Source organism: Heterodontus francisci, chromosome 2 (assembly GCF_036365525.1).
Source record: "Heterodontus francisci isolate sHetFra1 chromosome 2, sHetFra1.hap1, whole genome shotgun sequence".
Taxonomy (NCBI): Eukaryota; Metazoa; Chordata; class Chondrichthyes; order Heterodontiformes; family Heterodontidae; genus Heterodontus; species Heterodontus francisci.
Window position 1 is genome coordinate 130,617,109 of NC_090372.1, and position 21,509 is coordinate 130,638,617.

Genomic DNA, 21,509 nt, shown 5'->3' on the forward strand with positions numbered 1-21,509 from the left:
TCAGTCATTGAATGTGTTCAAGACAGAGATCAATAGATTTCTAGATATTAAAGATTCAAGGGATATAGTTAGCACTGCAGCCTCACAGCTCCAGCGACCCGGGTTCAATTCTGGGTACTGCCTGTGCGGAGTTTGCAAATTCTCCTGTGTCTGCGTGGGTTTTCGCCGGGTGCTCCAGTTTCCTCCCACCACCAAAGACTTGCAGGTTGATAGGTAAATTGGCCATTATAAATTGCCCCTAGTATAGGTAGGTGGTAGGGGAATATAGGGACAGGTGGGGATATGGTAGGAATATAGGATTAGTGTAGGATTAGTATTAATGGGTGGTTGATGGTCGGCACAGACTTAGTGGGCCGAAGGGCCTGTTTCAGTGCTGTATCTCTAAACAAAATAAAATAAAATAATATTGAGGTAGAAGCTCTGCCATGATCGAGTTGAATGGCAGAGCAGGCTTGAGGGGCTGAATGCCCTACTTCTGCTCCTATTCCTCTGTTCCTAGAGCTGAAAATATTACCAAATTTAGGCTCTGAAAAGGTAATGATATTGTGGTATGGGTAGAAATGAATTACCCTAATTTGGCTGTAGCCTGAGTTGAGCCAAGCCCATTGACCCTGAAGCCAAATCTGAACCAATTGTTGAAGTTGGTATTGCCAATAAAAGCTGGTTCTTCTCCCTGATTTTTTTTTCTTGTTCCAACTTGGGTTACTGGTACAAGACAGAAATGTTTTGTCTCATGGACACGTTGCAACCTGGTTCAACCTAGTCAAATTAGTTGAGTTTGTGCAGGCCTTGTCTTCCAGTCGGTTAACATATTTGATTTTTGACATATTCAACACAATTATTTGTGTCCCAATTATGACGATCATAAAGCTTCATTAACACCGTGTTTTGTTCTTTTTTGGTCATTGCAGCATATTCATGATCTTGCTCATCGCCTGCACCTGACCTCACATATCAATAAATTAGTGAAAACATACAGTGGTGGCACAAAAAGAAAACTCTCAACAGTACTGGCATTGATTGGCAGACCTCAAGTACTTTTACTGGTGAGATCTGTGACCTAAAATTACCTACCTCCTGGATAAGCAATCAATCTCTTTTGCATCTCGTCTTTTATGTTTTTTCAGCTACATGTAACGTAGAAGATATTTGGTGTCCATATTCATCCATCAATACCATGTAGTGTTCTTCAGCAACTTGCCTAAATGAATATCATAATCATATTATGCACAAGATCATGAGGAAATTTGAGGGCCATACAAAATTAGGGGTAAATAATGTGCTGTTTGAGTTGCTAGGGATCCATATTATGGAACACAGAGGCTTGATCTTGGCAACAGCACACTGCACCGAGCACATTGGGCAGGAAATAGTTATCATGCTGGGAGCTTGCTCATCAAGTGTACATAAGGCTCATCAAGAATCTAAATCACATTCAAATTAGGGACTCTTCCCAAAATGCACCTGCTGCCTGGATGACACCCAGTGCAGCAGGTGCTTCAGGGATGGCATCACATAAAAATGTAAATATTTCCCCATCTGGCCAACTGTCTAATAGTTCCTGTTCTTCACCTTTCAGCCTTCAGAGAACAATACAATGGGAGGGTTGTTATGCCCTGAAGCATTCTGTGATAGAACATTATGGCACTCAATGAGTAGACAGGAGGCTTTCCACAGCTAATATTCCCAACTTTCACCCTATTATGCTCTCAACAGTTCCTACAATAAGCCTGCCTCTGGAACATTTAATGTGCTGACCTTGGATTATTAAGTGACGTCAGTTCATCAAAGTAGGTGCGCAGATGGCCAAAGGAGCAATTGTTTAGCCGAGAATAGTGTGTAAACAAGAAAATCTATTACTTAGAAGTTGCAACATGAATCTGGGTGTAATACAACATGTGCAATGAGTGGACCACATTAAAGAAGAGATCTCTTCCTATGTACCGATAAAAAGTTGATAAAATTAATCCTGAAATTAACAGATGACTAGGTAAAAAAACAATACTGGAGTTTAAATATATCAACTGTCATTATATGATCAATGCACACAAGCTTTTTGAGGGTGATCTTTCAGTGTGCGGTTCTTTATATTTAGGATGAGCCGAGTTCAGGAATGGATCCTGAGTCCAAGCGCTATCTCTGGAAGGCAATCATGTGTGAAGTGGAGGCTGGGTGTGCTGCAGTCCTGACATCACACAGGTACATTAACAGGACTTTTGGTATGTGAGGAAATCACTGCAACTGTGAAAACATCAGCAATATTGTATTTATTTCAGCCTAGTTGGGCTTTCCAAGCCAGAGAGATAATGTTGGGCTATTAGCAGCATTGCAGAAAGAATGCTTTTTACTTGTGGATTAGGTAACTTTTTGGGAACAACTTGACTGAAAGTGGAAGCTGTCTGTGTGAATGTCTGCAGAATGACCTTTACTGCTTCACAGATTTCTTCCCTTACCTCTCTAGGTCCCCTGAGATGCAGCGCACATATTCCAGAAGAATAATTGGTTCAAATCTCTACTAATGTTGATGTCTTGAGTGCTTGATGTAACTCAGACACTATTGTTTCTGTTACTACCTTAAATCATCAGAGCATTCTTGGTGAAGCCTGGCACCTGATTTTGGGTCATGAGGGGAGCAGAAACCCGACAGCTTCTGGTCCAGACCACTTTATAAGTATACAAAGAGGGTTGATTCAAATCATCTCACGAATAACCAGTAATTAAGGTTACCTACGATGGGAACATAGCACTTTCACCTCATTATAACAGTTAATACTATACAGTATGTTTTCTGCACCTGTATACTGCGATTGTGCATCAGAAATCTGCAAGCAGTGGGCTTGTGACTTTCCACCCACACTTTTTGGGATTTTCTTCTCCCTGCTGCTTTCACATGCGTTCAAGTCCTCTGAAGAAGGAATTTTCCTCCACACAAGATCAGGTGGCAGGTTGTTCAACCTTGCCCGTCTAAGAGTGAAGTCCAAAGTACGGAAAGTCCTCATCAGGGAACTCCTCTTTGCTGACGATGCTGCTTTAACATCTCACACTGAAGAGTGCCTGCAGAGTCTCATCGACAGGTTTGCGGCTGCCTGCAATGAATTTGGCCTAACCATCAGCCTCAAGAAAACGAACATCATGGGGCAGGACGTCAGAAACGCTCCATCCATCAATATTGGCGACCACGCTCTGGAAGTGGTTCAAGAGTTCACCTACCTAGGCTCAACTATCACCAGTAACCTGTCTCTAGATGCAGAAATCAACAATCGCATGGGAAAGGCTTCCATTGCTACGTCCAGACTGGCCATGAGAGTGTGGGAAAATGGCGCACTGACACGGAACACAAAAGTCCGAGTGTATCAGGCCTGTGTCCTCAGTACCTTGCTCTATGGCAGCGAGGCCTGGACAACGTATGTCAGCCGAGCGACATCTCTATTCATTCCATCTTCGCTGCCTCCGGAGAATACTTGGCATCAGGTGGCAGGACCGTATCTCCAACACAGAAGTCCTCGAGGCGGCCAACATTCCCAGCTTGTACACACTACTGAGTCAGCGGCGCTTGAGATGGCTTGGCCATGTGAGCCGCATGGAAGATGGCAGGATCCCCAAAGACACATTGTACAGCGAGCAAGTGGGCGGCGAGGGCCGGGAGCGGGTGGCGGGGGGAAGGAGGAGAGCGCAACCGCCACCAGCAAGGTCTTCGGCCACACTCTCCCCGCACCCGCTCTCTACCCACTCCCCAGACCCCCTTTCCCTCTACCCCTGCTGTCTCCCCGCTCCCCAGACCCTATCTCTCCCCACCCCTGCTCTCTCCGGCCCGGACCCCCTCACCATCTGCCCGCATTATGCGATGATGTCATCTGCGCATGCGCCAACCAGTCCTGGCACTGTGGAACGCAGCGCATGCGCAGAGGGTAGGAACCAGTCTGCACATGTGCTGACCTCAATTTGCCTGTATCAGGGTAATTTGAGTAATTTGGATGGACATCAGTCGAACTTCCAATGCCTTCCGATGGGAGGGTCAGAAATTACTGTGATGTCTGCTGCAGGATAGCACTAACAGAAGCAATAAAACTGAAGGAAAATCATGCATATCTTCTGCCTTTCTCGAGCAATTAATCATTCTACAAAGGATAAGTATAACATTTAAATCCCCTCCTGTAGCCCACCAAGACCCTGGAAGCCTTGAATCCATGGTGTTCCCTCTGCCTAGGGACATAAATGTTGGGAAATACATCAAATGACGCATTTCCATCATGTGTCTAATTACCATATGCCTGCCCATATTTGAACAGATGTATTGGGTGCTGTACATCGTTTCCAGCAGGAAATCCCAGAAGTGGCATTGGATGGCAAGTAGCTGATGGAACAGCTTCCATCTATATTGTCTTCCTACAGATTCCCAGGCTATAAACAAAGTGGAACTATAAGAGTAATCTTTACAGACATAATACAATTGAGCATAATTTAGCACTAAATTGGAATGTGCAGGGAATGGAAAAATTAACACTAGTACTTTAGGGAGTACTCTTCTGAAGTTGGAGGTTGAAAGTGTTCTTCTCTGTAGCTAACCATCTGTATCTAGCCTGATCTGGGGGCATTTGATTCTGATACCTATTGATAAAAGTGCCAAAAAGTGTTCATTCCCCAGCACTGATGATTGCAATGAGTATAAAAATAAAAAAAAAATTAGGTCACTTTCCGCTGGCAGATTACATTGCAATGTGTAGAGACTCACTGTGTAGATGTATAACAACATCATTTTTTGTCCAGTACTATAATCTGAGGTAAGATTACTAAACACTATAATTATACAATCAGAAACTTTGGGCTGGATTTTGTTCTCCCCCAGGCATTGGGTTTTGTGGCAGGGGGAGGCCTCAATATGGCTCCGAATGAAGCCCGCCACAGACCTTGATGGCAGGAGGGCCTGGCCCGATCCTCCTGGCAGCAGAGAGGCACCATGCTGGCCTGCCCGCCACTGGGCGATGGAACCACAATTTTAAAATATAAATCAATTAAAATAATTAATTTAAATAAACATGCCGTCTCCTGATGGCCTGCCATGATCTTTGGCCTGGCAGCCGGCACTCCCATGCCTTCGGATCCCCGTCTTGAGAAACGAGGCCCATCCTGCTGGGGAGCGGGGAGGAGGTACGTGCGGGGTTGGGGAGATGGGGTCAAATTAATATCATGGGTGTAGAGGATGATGGGAAGTGAACGTTTGTGCAGTTTGGTGGGGGAAGGTAGATGTTAAAGGTTAAGTGTTTTTGGGGGGGGAAGGGCAAATAATTAATTTAATTGTTATTGGGCTGGGGGAGGGGCAAAAGAAATGTATTTATTTAATTTAATTAAATTTATCTTTAAATATTTAAATAAGCCGGTATGGCTGACAGCCCTTTAAAAATGGCGTCAGTGCCTGTGTACAGGCAGCTACGCCATTGCTGGGGACGGACAGCTCGTCCCCTCCATGTGATCATAGGGTAGGGGGGATGGGGTGCGGCCCGACTCAGCCATTTAAATGAGCCGTCGTGCTTAGGATCGCGGCGGCTCCGTGACATGCGAGCCGCCATTTTTTCGCCCGCTGCCGCCCACATAAAATTCAGCCCTTTGTAATGTTACTCTAGTATTTCTGCTGACAGTTTGCCTGTGTGTAAGAAAACTTTATGGGTTGTCTGAAGGTTTATAATATTTTTGGCTACATAAGCAAGCTTTCAAAAGCCTCTTGGCTTTCATTTTTTAGTCAACAGTGTGAATTGAATCACCATTTTGTCACCAATACTGAATGTTCTGAATTTTCAGAACTATTACATTGCCACTTAGTTTTGGGCCAACAGCTACAGGGTGAGTCAAAGTAGCACTGGAACCTGAAGTAGATTTTGAATCAGTTCAGGTCCTAGAAGAGTTTTAAAAATGTTACACTATACCACACCAGATGTCATAGAGAGATACAGCACTGAAACAGGCCCTTTACCCACTGAGTCTGTACTGACCATCAACCACCCATTTATACTAACCCTACATTAATCCCATATTCCCTACCACATCCCCACAATTCTCCTACCACCTGCCTACACTAGGGGCAATTTACATATCAACCTGCAAGTCTTTGGCTGTGGGAGGAAACTGGAGCACCCAGCAGACACCCACAGGGCAAACTTCACAGAGGCAGTACCCAGAACCAAACCCGGGTCACTGGAGCTGTGAGGCTGCGGTGCTAACCACTGCGCCACTCCTGTGTGTTGGAACAGTCACTGTACCATGCACCACAAACTTTGTCAATTCCTTTTTATTTGTATCTTAATTTCCTTATCTAATTGTAGTTAATAGTGGCTGGGCTGATTGCATAATTACTGCTAGGATTTCATCACATTTCTGATCACATCATTGTTTATTCTTTCATTTTACTTCGATTCGTTTTTATGTGACAAAAGAGTTGCTGTTTTTTGTTAGTTTAGCTGCAAAAACCCACTCAATTACCAAATATTCACATTGTTTAAAACTAAGTAATTTAACTTAGAATATATTCACTATATATTGTCATGGTTAACAAAAATTCACTGGTTAGTCAAGCTGTACGAAAGGCCATGTGGTTAAAGAACTGTAATAATGGCCGGAATTCTCCCAGCCCTATGGAGGAGGCTTTGACGGCGAGAAGGTGGGGAAATTCTGAACAAATCTCATCAGGCTGGTTCCCCGACATGTTCCCACCTTTGTGCAATTTTTCCGAAGCGGGCTCCCAATGGCAATGGCAATGGCTACTCACCCAGCAGTTGATGAGTCAATTAAGGTGAATTTTGCAATGACATTCAACATTTCCCAGAGGTAACTGGGACCTCCCACTGTGTGCATGGCTCTCCAGCTTCCAGGAGGTGAGTGCACAGCAGGAAGGCCCAGCAGCTTGATCTTCACATGTGATCTGCAAATTATACGATGAAAACAGGAAGGCTGCATTCAAGGGTAAGCAGAGGCCTGCCATTGCAGCACTCTCTCATTCAACCTGCTGCCACTGAGAGTGCTGGAGTGTAAGAAAAGCTTTCTGGCTCCCTCATACTCATCTCCATCTCATTGAGGTGCTCTCTCTTGTGCTGTAGTCATTGTATCTGCACTCTCACTGCAGCCACCCTCACATCCTTTATAAACCTTTATCAAGCTCTGGTTAGGCCCCAGCTGGAGTACTGCATCCAGTTCTGATCATCACACTTCAGGACGGATGTGAGGGCCCTTGCAAGAGTGCTGAGGAGATTTACCAGAATGGTTCAAGGGTTGGAGGATTTTAGTTACAAGGTTAGGTTAGAAAAGCTACGTTTGTTCTCCTTAGAATAAAGAAGATTGAGGGGAGATTTAATAGAAGTGTACAAGATTATGACAGGCTTAGATAAGTTAGACAAGGAAAAATCTGCTCCCATTAACAAATGGTACAAGGACTAGGGGACACAGATTGAAGGTTTTGGGCAAAAGATGCAGGGGGAATACGAGCAAGTGCTTTTTTACACTGCAGGTGGGAATGACCTGGAAGACGCTGCCCACAAGGGTGATGGAAGTAGAGACACTCAATGACTTTAAGAGGAAGTTGGATGGCCACCTGAGAGAAATAGACTTGCAGGGCTACGGGGATCGAGCCGGGGAGTGGGACTGACTCAGAGCTCCAGGGAGAGCTGACGTGGACTCGATGGCCTCCTTCTATACTGTAAATGACTCTATCAAGGCTCCTGATTGTCCCTCCTGTCTCTAAAGCCCTAATTATATCGCAAAATGTAGAGGCAGCATGTTAATTGTCCACCGTAGGATTGTGACAGTGGGCGCATCTCTGACGTGAGTGGTGTCAGGACCCAGAATTGGTCCTGATGCCCAAGAATTTTTATAAGTCTGGGGGACTCTGAACAACGTATTTGTCGTTGAGTTATAATGTACTGATTGTCTCAGTAGTGAACCATAACTGATCTGAACTCCCCCTCTGGGCTAATTACTGTGTCAATATTGACCTATTAGATACTTAATGGCTGTGTAACTTATTGATGTAACAAATGCTAAATCCCACTGTCTTTCAATTACTGTGATGCTACTATTGTTGTGTCACCTTTTGAAGAATTTCTAAAATACCTAACGTAAATAAAGATGAATGCTCACATGTATGATATAGTTTAAACACGAGGTAAGAATGGTCACCAGTCGTCTCCATTATTTTTGTTGCTTGCTTTTTTCATGCTAACTCTCTTCTTTTTATTCTGTTTCAGTATGGAGGAGTGTGAAGCCTTGTGTACAAGACTCGCCATTATGGTAAATGGGAAATTTAGATGCATTGGCTCTCCCAAGCACATAAAAAACAGGTACATTTTACATCTATAGGAATCCACCAATGCTGAACTGGTTTCAAGTTTATTGCATTATTTTATCCCTCATTCATGCCTGTGTCACCTCTAGACTTAACTATTCCAATGCTCTACTGTCTGGTCTCCCACATACTACCCTCCATATACATGAGACCATCCAGAACTCTGTTGCCCATGTCTTAACTTGCATGAAGACCAGTTCACCTATCACTCCTGTGCTCACTGACCTACATTGACTGCCAGTCAAGCAACATCTTGATTTTAAAATTCTCATCCTTGTTTTCAAATCCCTCCCCGGCCTCACCCCTCTCTATCTCTATAATCTCCTCCAACCCCTTCTGAGACATCTGCGCTCATCTAATTCTGGCCTCTTGTGCATTCTCGATTTGAATCATTCCACCATTTGTAGCTGCACCTTCAGTTGCATAGCTCTGGTATTCCCTCCCTACACCTTTCCGCCTCTCAACCTTGCTTTCCTTCTTCAAGACACTCCTTAAAAGCTACCTCTTTGACCAAGCTTTTGGTCATCTGACCTTAATATCTCCTTATGTGGTTCAGTGTCATATTTTGTTTAATAATGTTCCTGTGAAGTGCCTTGGGTCATTTTATTGCATTAAAGATACTATATAAATATAAGTTGTTGCTGTTTAACACATGCTCACAACCTTAAAGCATTTCCTTTAAGCGTTCATGATAAGTGTAAACTGGGAGCAATTTTCTTACCAATTTAAAGTTTAGGGATTTTTTTTTTGGTGAAACTACAATGGTCACATTCAGACAGAAGAAAGTCATACCTGTCCCTCCTGGAAGTTGCAGGCTCCCTTCCTTGCACTTTTTTCCTCAGCCAACGATAGCATGTCTGTAAAGGATGAGCGATCTTGCTGATATAACTTTTAAGACTTTATTAAAAAAAACCTGAGGTCCAAAAATTTTTTAAAATGTATTGGCATTAAACCAATTTTAACCAGTTCATCAACACCATGTATACTTTTTAAAAAGTGGTGGTACTCGTGCACCCAGCTGATTTTAACCAATTAGTTCAGACAAAAAAAGAGCATGCTACACCCAACCTCACTCCTAGGAATGACATTTCTGCCAACCATGCGTCTTGTGACTCATTAACGCTGAATGAAATTCCAAGATCGAGATTTACACTGATTTGCCATATACAAAGGAATTCGCCAAAAAATGTTGGTGAAAATTGCTGTAGGCAAAATTGGTGAGGGGCTGTGTTTTTTTTTCTGTGTAAAGTGCTGTTTCTGATGATTCAGGAAACTGGGCTGTATTTTAATGTAAAAGGTTTTTTCTTAGGCTTTTAGAGTTTTCTGGTAATTTAATAAGTATTTATAAATTAAGACTTATATATAATATAGATTACATTCGGTTTATCATAACCCATCATTTTCTTTATTGATTAGGTTTGGTGAGGTTTATTCAGTTAAAGTAGGCCTCAGCCGAAAATCAGATGACTCAACACAGCTCACAGACCTGCTGGAGACACACTTCCCGGGCACAATCTTAAAGGTACTTTATATAAAATAGGAACTGACAACCACATACCACTAGACAGTGAATTTCAAATGTTTTGTAAGATCAAATCATGAACTTAAAGTAGTAAGACAGGAAATTCCCTTCCCATGTGACCTGGGCAACACAACTGAACTGGAGTGATTTATGCAAGTGCATTCTCTGCGTGTACCCGAAGTCACTGACCATGGGCAATCATGATGTCACTGCTATCAATGGGCTGATGGGGAGGTGGTGGCATAGTGGTAATGCCATTGGATAAGCAATGCAGAGGCTAAGGCTAGTGCTCTGGGGACATGGGTTCAAATCCCACCAGAGCAAATGGTGAAATTTAAGTTCAATTAAAAAAATCTGGAATTAAAAAGCTAGTCTAATGATGACCATGAAATCATTGTCAGTTGTTATAAAAACCCATCTCATTCACTAATGTCCTTTAAATCTGTCATCCTTACCTGGTCTAACCTACATATGACTCCAGACCCACAGTAATATGGTTGACTCTTAAAGCCCTCTGAAATGGCCTAGCAAGCAGTCAGTTCAAGGGCAGTTAGGGATGGGCAATAAATGTTGGCCTTGCCAGCAACACCCACATCCCATGAACAGAATTTTTAAAAATATGCTAGGATACCAAAATTGGTCAAAGAATGAGTAGGCAACATCTTCTTTAAACAACACACAATATGAAGCAAGATGGCCATGTTTGGGGCTGTTTAAAGGCCCCTCAATAAGTTGCAGTTGAGTTGCTTTTGACTTGTGTTCAGGCAAAGTTTGTGGGCTCACTGTGGTGAGTTGCTGGAGGAATTTGGAGGGTTTTGCTGACCACAGGAAGGCAGTAAATAACATTGTCTTTCATTGGTTTGAAGGCAGTAGTTGCAGTGCCACGTGCTCTGCTACATGAGCAGGACATGGCCAAGAGGGGAACCACTGTGAGAAGGGAGGAAAAGGAGGGCTCTGCTTAGAAGGCACTACCCAGAAAGGGTCCTCCTGGAGATCCTGTTGCAATCAGCCGGGAACAGTGCTTCAGGAGGTTACACTTCACAAAGGAGGTAGTGAGGGAGATGTGCCATCTCCTTCAATACCACCTGGAGCCTCAAACCAGGATAAGGACAGCCCTCCCAGTGACCAACATAACTTCCCAGTAATCCAGGTGGGGTGTAACCAATGCTCTGTACAAATGAGGCATCAATTACTCAATTTTATATTCCAATTTCTTTGAGATAGAGGCCATCATTCAATTCTTTTTTTCAATTTATTCATGGGATGTGGGTGTCGCTGGCCAGGCCAGCATTTATTGCCCATCCCTAATTGCCCTTGAGAAGGTGGTGGTGAGCTGCCTTCTTGAACCGCTGCAGTCCATTTGGGGTAGGTAGGCCCACAGTGCTGTTAGGAAGGGAGTTCCAGGATTTTGACCCAGCGACAGTGAAGGAACGGCGATATAGTTCCAAGTCAGGATGGTGTGTGACTTGGAGGGGAACTTGCAGGTGGCGGTGTTCCCATGTATTTGCTGCCCTTGTCCTTCTAGTTGGTAGAGGTCGCGGGTATGGGAGGTGCCGTCTAAGGAGCCTTCGTGCATTGCTGCAGTGCATCTTGTAGATGGTACACACTGCTACCACTGTGCGTCGTTGGTGGAGGGAGTGAATGTTTGTAGATGGGGTGCCAATCAAGCTGGCTGCTTTGTCCTGGATGGTGTCGAGCTTCTTGAGTATTGTTGGAGCTGCACCCATCCAGGCAAGTGGAGAGTATTCCATTACACTCCTGACTTATGCCTTGTAGATGGTGGACAGGATTTGGGGAGTCAGGAGGTGAGTTACTCGCCTCAGGATTCCTAGCCTCTGACCTGCTCTTGTAGCCACGGTATTTATATGGCTACTCCAGTTCAGTTTCTGGTCAATGGTAGCCGCTAGGATGTTGATAGTGAGGGATTCAGCGATGGAAATGCTGTTGAATGGCAAGGAGAGATGGTTAGTTTCTCTCTTGTTGGAGATGGTCATTGCCTGGCAGTTGTGTGGCGTGAATGTTACTTGCCACTTATCAGCCCAAGCCTGGATATTGTCCAGGTCTTGATGCATTTCTACACGGGCTGCTTCAGTATCTGAGGAGTCACGAATGGTGCTGAACATTGTGCAATCATCAGCGAAGATCCCCACTTCTGACCTTATGATTGAAGGAAGGTCATTGATATAGAAGCTGAAGATGGTTGGGCCTAGGACACTACCCTGAGGAACTCCTGCAGTGATGTCCTGAAGCTCAGATGATTAACCTCCAACAACCACAACCATCTTCCTATGCACTAGGTATGACTCCAGCCAGCGGAGGGTTTTCCCCCTGATTCCCATTGACCTCAGTTTTGCTAGGGCTCCTTGATGCCATACTCAGTCAAATGCTGCCTTGATGTCAAGGGCAGTCACTCTCACCTCACATCTTGAGTTCAGCTCTTTTGTCCATGTTTGAACCAAGGCTGTAATGAGATCAGGACCTGAGTGGCCGTGGCTGAACCCAAACTGAGCGTCACTGGGCAGGTTATTGCTCAGCAAGTGCCGCTTGATGGCACTGTTGATGACACCTTCCATCATTTTACTGGTGATTGAGAGTAGGCTGATGGGGCGGTAATTGGCCGGGTTGGACTTGTCCTGCTTTTTCTGTACAGGACATACCTGGGCAATTTTCCATATTGCAGGGTAGATGCCAGTGTTGTAGCTGTACTGGAACAGCCTGGCTAGGGGCGCGGCAAGATCTGGAGCACAGGTCTTCAGTACTATTGCTGGAATGTTGTCAGGGCCCATAGCTTTTGCAGTATCCAGTGCCTTCAGTCGTTTCTTGATATCACGCGGAGTGAATCGAATTGGCTGAAGTCTGGCATCTGTGATGCTGGGGACTTCAGGAGGAGGCCGAGATGGATCATCAACTCGGCACCTCTGGCTGAAGATTGTTGCAAATGCTTCAGCCTTATCTTTCGCACTGATGTGCTGGGCTCCCCCATCATTGAGGATGGGGATATTTGTGGAGTCACCTCCTCCAGTTCGTTGTTTAATTGTCCACCACCATTCACGGCTGGATGTGGCAGGACTGCAGAGCTTAGCTCTGATCCGTTTGTTATGGGATCGCTTAGCTCTGTCTATTGCATGCTGCTTACGCAATTTGGCACGCAGATAGTCCTGTGTTGTAGCTTCACCAGGTTGACACCTCATTTTGAGGTATGCCTGGTGCTGCTCCTGGCATGCCCTCCTGCACTCTTCATTGAACCAGGGTTGGTCTCCTGGCTTGATGGTAATGGTAGAGTGGGGGATATGCCAGGCCATGAGGTTACAGATTGTGGTTGAGTACAATTCTGCTGCTGCTGATGGCCCAGAGCACCTCATGGATGCCCAGTTTTGCATTGCTAGATCTGTTCGAAATCTATCCCATTTAGCACTGTGATAGTGCCACACAACACGATGGACGGTTGTGAAGGCAGGACTTCATCTTCACAAGGACTGTGCGGTTGTCACTCCTACTAATACTGTCATGGACAGAAGCATCTGCAGCAGGCAGATTGGTGAGGGCGAGGTCAAGTATGTTTTTCCCTCTTGTTGGTTCCCTCACCACCTGCCGCAGACCCAGTCTAGCAGCTATGTCCTTTGGGACTTTGCCAGCTCGGTCAGTAGTGATGCTACCGAGCCACTCTTGGTGATGGACATTGAAGTCCCCCACCCAGAGTACATTTTGTGCCCTTGCCACCTTCAGTGCTTCCTCCAAGTGGTGTTCAACATGGTGGAGTACTGAGTCATCAGCTGAGGGAGGGCGGTAGGTGGTAATCAGCAGGAGGTTACCTTGCCCATGTTTGACCTGATGCCATGAGAATTCATGGGGTCCGGAGTTGATGTTGAGGACTCCCAGGGCAACTCACTCCCTACTGTAGACCACTGTGCCACCACCTCTGGTGGGTCTGTCTGCCAGTGGGACAGGACATACCCGGGGATGGTGATGGCAGTGTCTGGGACATTGTCTGTAAGGTATGATTCCGTGAATATGACTATGTCAGGCTGTTGCTTGACTAGTCTGTGGGACAGCTCTCCCAACTTTGGCACAAGCCCCCAGATGTTAGTAAGGAGAACCTTGCAGGTTCGACAGGGCTGGGTTTGCCATTGTCGATTCCGGTGCCTAGGTCGATGCCAGGCGGTCCGTCCGGTTTCATTCCTTTTTATTGACTTCGTCGCAGTTAGGTACAACTGAGTGGCTTGCTCGGCCATTTCAGAGGGCATGTAAGAGTTAACCACATTGCTGTGGGTCTGGAGTCACATGTCGGCCAGACCAGGTAAGGACAACAGATTTCCTTCCCTAAAGGACATTAGTGAACCAGATGGGTTTTTACCACAATCGACAATGGTTTCGTGGCCATCATTAGACTAGCTTTTAATTCCAGATTTATTAATTAAATTCAAATTCCACCTTCTGCTGTGGTGGGATTTGAACCCATGTCCCCAGAGAAATACCCTGGGTCTCTGGGTTACTAGTCCAGTGATAATACCACTACGCCACTGCCTTCTTGATTACACTCTACTCATGCAATAGCCTTTTGCGATCTATGTACATGGACAAGTAAATTACTTTAATAAAAGCAAAATACCACAGATACTGGAAATCTGAAATCAAAACAAGAAATGCTGAAAATACTCAGCAGGTCTGGCAGCATCTGTGCAGAGAGAAGCAGAGTTAACGTTTCAGGTCAGAGACCCTTCTTCAGAACTTATGATTATAAGTAAATTAGTTGGTTCCTTCACATTTTCTAGTCTCTCAGCATTTGGGCAATACTTAATTTGTCTTTCTCAGATCCAAAGTAGCTGACCACATTGATATCTATCTGCCCCAATCGTGATCATTCACTTAGTCTAAGGCCGGACTTTTTCCCTTAGTGGACGGGAGCCGTCCACCGACTGAAAAGTTGGAAGCGAACCCGCCTCCACCTGGCCTGGGGATCCGGACCGCATTTTGCGGTCGCCAGGCCTTCAATTGGTCTGAGGCGGCGGGACTTCCTCCTCATTGAGGCAGAAAGTCCTGCCTAATGGAGCTGCTGGCCAATCAGTGGGCCGGCAGCTCTTAGTCGCAGCAGCACCACCGGGAGCAGTGGCCACTGCTGGCTCTACACCCAGCCGTCGAAAAGATGATGTTGGGGAGCCCTGCAATGAAGGTAAGTTTTTGTGGCCTTGTTGGGGATGATCGGACTGGCTCCAGCGAGGCAAGGTTGGTCAGTTGGGGGAAAGTGGGGGGGCCTGTTGCGTTTTGGGGGTGGTTGCGGAAGCAGGGGTGGCACTCTGTCGGGCACAGGGTGCCTGTTCATGATGGCCCCTCCCAGGCCATCAGAGAGCTGCCTGCTTTTGTCAGGCAACTTATTTTGGGCCTGGGCCACCAGACCAGCCAAGGTAAAATCCCCGTGGTGGCAGGAGGAGGCCCTTAAGTGGCCGTTAAGTGGTCACTTATGGGCCTTGATTGGCCTGGGACGGGCGGGCCATTTTTCGCCGCCACTGCCCTGCCTAAAGTGATGGCGGAGGCGGGAGCGGGCCAGGAAGAGCCCCCGGAGTCTCACGCTTCATTTTATCCCCCCCCCGCCACCTTCCCACTCTTTGGGCAGGCGTAAAATTCTGGCCTAAGTCCCTTTGTAACTTGCTGCTCCCATCTACAGAACTTATTGTGCCTCCTTCCTTAGTATTATCCACACACTTGACTACACAACTCTCTATGCCTCCATCCAAGTAATTAATATGTATGATAAAAAGCCAAGGCCCAGTATAGGTGCCGAGTTAATATCCCACGTCACATTCCAACAGAGAACATTCCCTTTTACTCTATTGTCTCCTATCTCCCAACTAATTACTGACCCGTGTTACCAGGTTAACTCCAATTCTGTGCACTTTCATTTTTGCTCATTATCTCTTGTATGGAACCTTATCAAATATCTGGAAGTCCATACAGACAACGTCCATAGACACTCCCTTTCCCACCATGCCTCATCAAAAAATTCCACTAGATTAGTAAGATATAAGCTACCCTCCACAAATCCATCTTTGATCATCTGATACTTGTCCTAACGTTCAATCACTCTGGGCAGAATTTTTGATCCCAGGTCCCAATCCCGCTGCTGGACAAAATGCTAGTCGGGATGCCAGAAATGCTGGAGGGGGGACCCCAAGGGAAATTTTTAGAGAAGGTGACAATTAAGTGGCTGCGTCCAGGACCCCTGTCCAATTAAGAATGGCAGGTGGGCTCCCAAGCCTGAAGGGCCAATAGGAGGCCATCTAGCACTGAAAGATTGGCAGCCCCGTTGTCAGAGGTGTGTGCTGCTGAGGTTATGCAGGGAGGTGTGAGGGCACCTCCATTCCCAGTTGTCGGCTATGAATGAGGGATATAAGAAGGGCCAAAAGGGTTCAGGCTATTAGACAGAAAGAGGAAAGCCCCCCCCCCCCCCCACATTAATGGGCATTACTGGGGCTGCTGCCATTTAATAGTGCAGTGCCTTCCTCATTGAATTGAGCCTCTGGCTCTGATGGCAACCTGGCCTTCCACTGGGAGCCTTCCACCATTTCACAGAAGACCTCTTGGCTCAACAAGTTTCCTGTATGCTGACTGGAAAATCCAGACAGCGCTGGGAGTGTGCCCTTAATTAAACCATATGGATAATCAGTCCCACCATCACCCTATCTCAAAGCAGAATTCTGTGGAGGTGGTAATGAGTCATGAAGCTGGCCTGATGAGATTTCCCTCCCTTTTGAGGCCTCCTCACCTCCAGACCCACCTTCGCAGGCCCTTGAAAGTTCTGCCCTCTGTCTCTGATACATTCCAGTAATTTCCTGATATTTGATGTTAACATGACAGTTTTGTACTTACCTTGTTTCTCCTGTTTCTCTTGCCTTCCTTCTTAAATGATGGAGAGACAGTTGCAATTTTCAAATCCAAAGGCACAATTCCCAAATCCAGAGAACTTTTGAAAATTTGGAAAGATGCACCTGCAATTTCCTTACCTATTTCTTTTAATACTCTGGGGTGTAAACCAACAGGTCCTTGAGATGTGCTTATTTTAAGACCTCTTATACAAAGGAAAAAGGAAAGAAAAAAAGAGATGCGTTTTTAAATTGAATCTGGGTGATTAATGGGAGAGCCGAGGGTCATCACCGTTCTGGAGAATAAAAGACTAGATTTGCAGTCTGCAACTCAATATGATACGATATTGTAATGTAAGATTGTAATCTATGTAATTCACCTTTACTGCATTCCTTTATTCCAGGAACAACATCAATATTCTCTGGAGTATCAGGTTCCACAGAAAAAAGGCGATTTAGCAAAGATGTTCCAGTTTCTTCAGAACAATAAAGAGGAACTCAATATCAAACACTATTCCATTAGCCAAGCTACTCTGGACCAGGTACAGTACAAACATTTGATATGCAGACAAAAAGGGGTCATCTGCTACCAGATCTAAAATAGTTTCCTCAGAACCTGCTAATGTTTGTGCATTATTAATGCAAGCCACTAAAATCTCAGTTGCATCATGCTTCAAAACAAGAAAAAAAACTAGGCAAAGTGATATCTTTGACCTTTTTCTCTTACATTCCTTTTCTACTATCTTATTCCATGCTCATTCTTTTTGCTACGCTCACGGACTGGTCAGTTTCCTTTGATGCTGAGGTGTGCCTAAGTCCAGTCAGTAGTGGGTACTTACGTTGACATATGATACTGAAGGGAATGAAGGTATCAGATATTATTTAAACATATGACTGTCAAGAATTCTACACTCATTTCCTGCTATTGCAATGTGTAACATAGGGATTGCAACTGCTGCTGGCAGGGCTAATCTGCAAGTCATCTCTCATTCAAAATAACAGCTCACTACAGAACTGGCATCACTGGCGCTGTCACCGCTGAAACCTATGAGATCTAAGTTGGTTTAACTGCAGTATTTTTTTTATTTTGACCTCACAACATGAGTCTTATATGTAAGATTAGTGTGGATTTTACTTGGAACTTGTTAAATCAAGAGACTTTGCAGATAAAATTCTGGGAATCCATTTGAAGGCCAAAATATAGGTTGTGCTTACAAATCTATTGAATCCCTAATGGTACATTTTTTGATTGTATTCTCCTGCACTGAGCTTTGTCCACTGGAAGTGCCTATTGGAAAATCATGCATATGTGTAGAATGTGATTTTTCATCCTTTAAAATTAAATGACTGCAGAAGGTTCACAGATTTTTCTGTTGCCTGGGCCAGCTGGGTTTCAGAAATAATACTAATATCACAGAAATAAAATTTTCATTTACCTATTCTTATAAGAAATGTGGGATAGTTTCTCAAACCTTCTCTATCTCTCATCTTTCTCTTCTTTACTCTGCTGTACTTTGCTCTCCCTCATTGTTGTTACGACCAGGTGAGGAATGTGTCTAAGGGTCTTTTGCTGTCTTCACCTGGTCTTAGTGTAACAGGGTTTAATTTTAAACACACTGTGTTTTGAGCTCCCCTTTTTGTGAATCCATGTTCACAGTTTTCCTATTATAAGACAAAGAAACCAATTCACACAGGCTTTCTCAGGTTTAAAGAAGATGAAATTTTATTAAAACTTAAACTCTAATACAGTTCATGCCTATGGATATACGACACGCCCACGCTAGCATGCACACACAATATACACATGCAGATAGGAACAGAAAAAAGAAGAAAAAAATATATTAGAGAGGGGTTTGAGGCAATATCTTGTTAGGGTGCTTCGAGCTCACTATAGTCCTTTTGTTACTAGTCTTGCTTTCCGTTGAGGCCCAGTAGTCTTCTTAAAACCTTGTTCACATAGGAAACTTTTCTCTCTTTGAGTTTCATAAGTTTTCACAAGATTCAGTTCCATGGGAAGGAGATGGAAGCAGGCAGGAGAGAGGTCTTCTTGCTTCAGTTCCAGGAGCGCATGGCATTCTGAGTTCAAAATCCTTTGTTGAGAGTTCAAATTCAAAAAATCTCCCAGGTTACCCAATAGGTTAGTCATGTGACTAGCTCCTTATATCCTGTGAAGTTTGTGGATTGTACCTTAGCAGTCTCTAGAATGCTAGCTCCCCCCACCTTCAACCTTTGGTAATTAGAAGTCCATTGTTGGTTGAATGAGTCAGGGCATGGCTCTTTGTCCCTTGTTCCAACACTGTTAGTTACCATGGAAATGTCTTTCCAGTCAGGGGCTTGCAATTGTAAGTTTTAATGTACATGTGGTGAAATCATGTGTGCCGTAATCGTGGCAGGTTAGGGGTTTGCCTGACACAGTAAAACTTTAAGAACTTTAACTAAGGCTACACGTTTTTCACACAGAGTCCTTGAAGTTCCATGCAATCAGGGAAACTTGCTAAATTTCATGGTAGCATTTCATACAGATTTTAGGAAAATTCTATGACATTCATCACTCGCTACAGACCTGCTCTCTAGCATTCATCATTCAGTATGTTTCTACCATCTACACTGTTGAGTGTATAGTAACAATAGTTGAATAACTATCTGACATATAATAAGATTTTTGTTTTACTCAATAGGTGTTTATCAATTTTGCTCGTCAGCTAGATGAAACTCTGGACCAAACAGCTGTAGAAAATGGTGAAACAAACCTTCCTGTGTAACTCACTGAAGAACTGTACTTGGACAAACAAAAAATATTGGGCTGATGATGAAATACAGGCCTAACTGTTTTAAAGAAGAAATCATGTGTGGTTTAGATCTCAGGTTTTGGTGAGAGTTAAGTACCTCAGACATTTATTTTATTAGTGACACATTGGGCTGGCTTTTCAATCCAGCCTCAGGAACCCGACAGCTGGATCATTTCGGGTCTTGATCCCACACCGCGCCAATGTCAATGATGTGATGCGATTTTAAAAGGGAAAGGCCCTAATTGGCCTGAAGGTGAGTTTGACACCCAATTAAGGGTGCTGGGCACGGGGAGGAGGTGGGAGCTAGTCATGGGGGATGTTTTTAAAAGGCAAACGGCAGCATTTACTGGGCTTGCCATTGCCTGGGGGAATGGAGCACACAGACGAGCAGAGGGCCAGGAGTTTCACGATCCACACAGGTGCCCACACGCTCATTCCTCAAGTACGCAAGCTGCTTTGCTCAGTGATGGCAACTTTGTGTCACTGCACGAGCACCTCAGTTTGACGATCCTTTTTTATGCAAGATTTTTCATCAGCAGCCACAAATCCAGATCGTTTGCTCTTCCCTTTATTGCCTTTGAAATTTGATTCTATATATCTTCAGTTTGTTAACAAACTTAACAGCAAGTAAACTGGAGGTGTGCAGGTTGCCGTCTCCGTCCGCCGCCTTCCCTTTAAAAATTCCAGCGCATCATGAAGACTTCAGAAGACTGATCCACGATCCGAGCACACCCGCACCGAACCTCATCCCCACGGCCGACTGAAAATCCAGCCTGTTAGAAGGGCTTTTTTTAAAAACATAACACTAGAAATGTGTTAATGGATTTTGAAGATACTCCTGCTTTTGTGCATTTCTTCATTTAGTTCCTATAACCAAATCTGCAGTCGCTTAACTTTTGAAATGAAAACACTGGATTTATTAAAATTGATTGTGTATTTACATTTATTTATTTACAATTATTGCAAATTCTCCATTAGTATGGTTTAAAATTTTACATTCTGATTGAATACCATGATTGACATGTAAGAAATCTACAATTGCAAAGTTTGAAACAATCACAATAAAGAACAGAACAATTTAATATCTGAGAAATAGATATTAAAAACAGTAGTTTGGTGGGTTAATATTTGTTTACAATGGGCTTGAAAATTAACTGACCTGTATTTTACTAAAAGATCTATCATCATTATATTTAAGAGATAGAAATAGAATTACTTTTGGAATGCTTTTAATTTTAAAAGAAAATGAAACAAATGTTATGAACTGAGCTTTTTCTCTGACAGAGTTTACACTTAATGCACCTTTTTTATCACTGTGTGTAACATGTATTGGAAGTTAATGTGATCAGGATTTCAAAAAAACAAATAAAATGCAAACCTGTTTATGTCATAATATGGTGGAAGGAAATTGATCTATTTTCCTTAAATTCACTACATTAAACTACTAATTTTTGGTTGGTTTATTGGTGAAATCGGGTTATGATTTGTTGTTGTCAAAGTCATGTTCTTTGGGGTGATGTTGAATATTTCCAGTTGTGAAGATATTATAAATTCAAATATTTGAAAGCTGCACTAAATATAACCGTTCATATAACACCTATACAACTGGGTTGAATATTCTGATATGTTGCTCTACATACACTAATGTGAGACTGAGCCCAGTTGCCACAGTGCTTTCTCACAGTGAATTTGACTACATTAAGAAGTGATGTTATATTGGCTGTTTGAAGTGTTCTGGATTAAAAAATCATGTGACACAGACACTGCAGTATAATTGTAATGTCATTTAAGATAAAATATTCTACCAATCAAATTGATTTAAATTAATTTATTGAAAATGAACATTTTAAACTACATAATTCTGTAAGTATTTTCTTCTAGTTCCATAGCTCTCCTGTCACACAATTTTTTTGAAAATTATACAGTAAAAACACTTTGAAACTAATTTGAAATCAACTTCTTTGTGCCTTAAACAAATGTTCAACTATTACTGTCTGTCCACTCCAGGTTAA

At 43.8% G+C, this 21,509-nt stretch overlaps 1 protein-coding gene across 1 annotated transcript in view; it reads left to right on the plus strand.

The window, feature by feature from the left end:
- Window positions 1-19,781, plus strand: part of LOC137380771 (ATP-binding cassette sub-family A member 13-like) — a 330,301-nt gene extending 310,520 nt beyond the window's left edge. The window contains exons 67-72 of the mRNA XM_068053109.1: window positions 912-1,046; window positions 2,096-2,199; window positions 8,232-8,324; window positions 9,746-9,851; window positions 17,113-17,250; window positions 19,387-19,781. Coding sequence (XP_067909210.1) covers window positions 912-1,046; window positions 2,096-2,199; window positions 8,232-8,324; window positions 9,746-9,851; window positions 17,113-17,250; window positions 19,387-19,470 — 660 coding nt within the window. The 3' untranslated portion in view covers window positions 19,471-19,781. The remainder of the gene's footprint in view (window positions 1-911; window positions 1,047-2,095; window positions 2,200-8,231; window positions 8,325-9,745; window positions 9,852-17,112; window positions 17,251-19,386) is intronic.
- The last annotated feature ends 1,728 nt before the right edge of the window (window positions 19,782-21,509 follow it).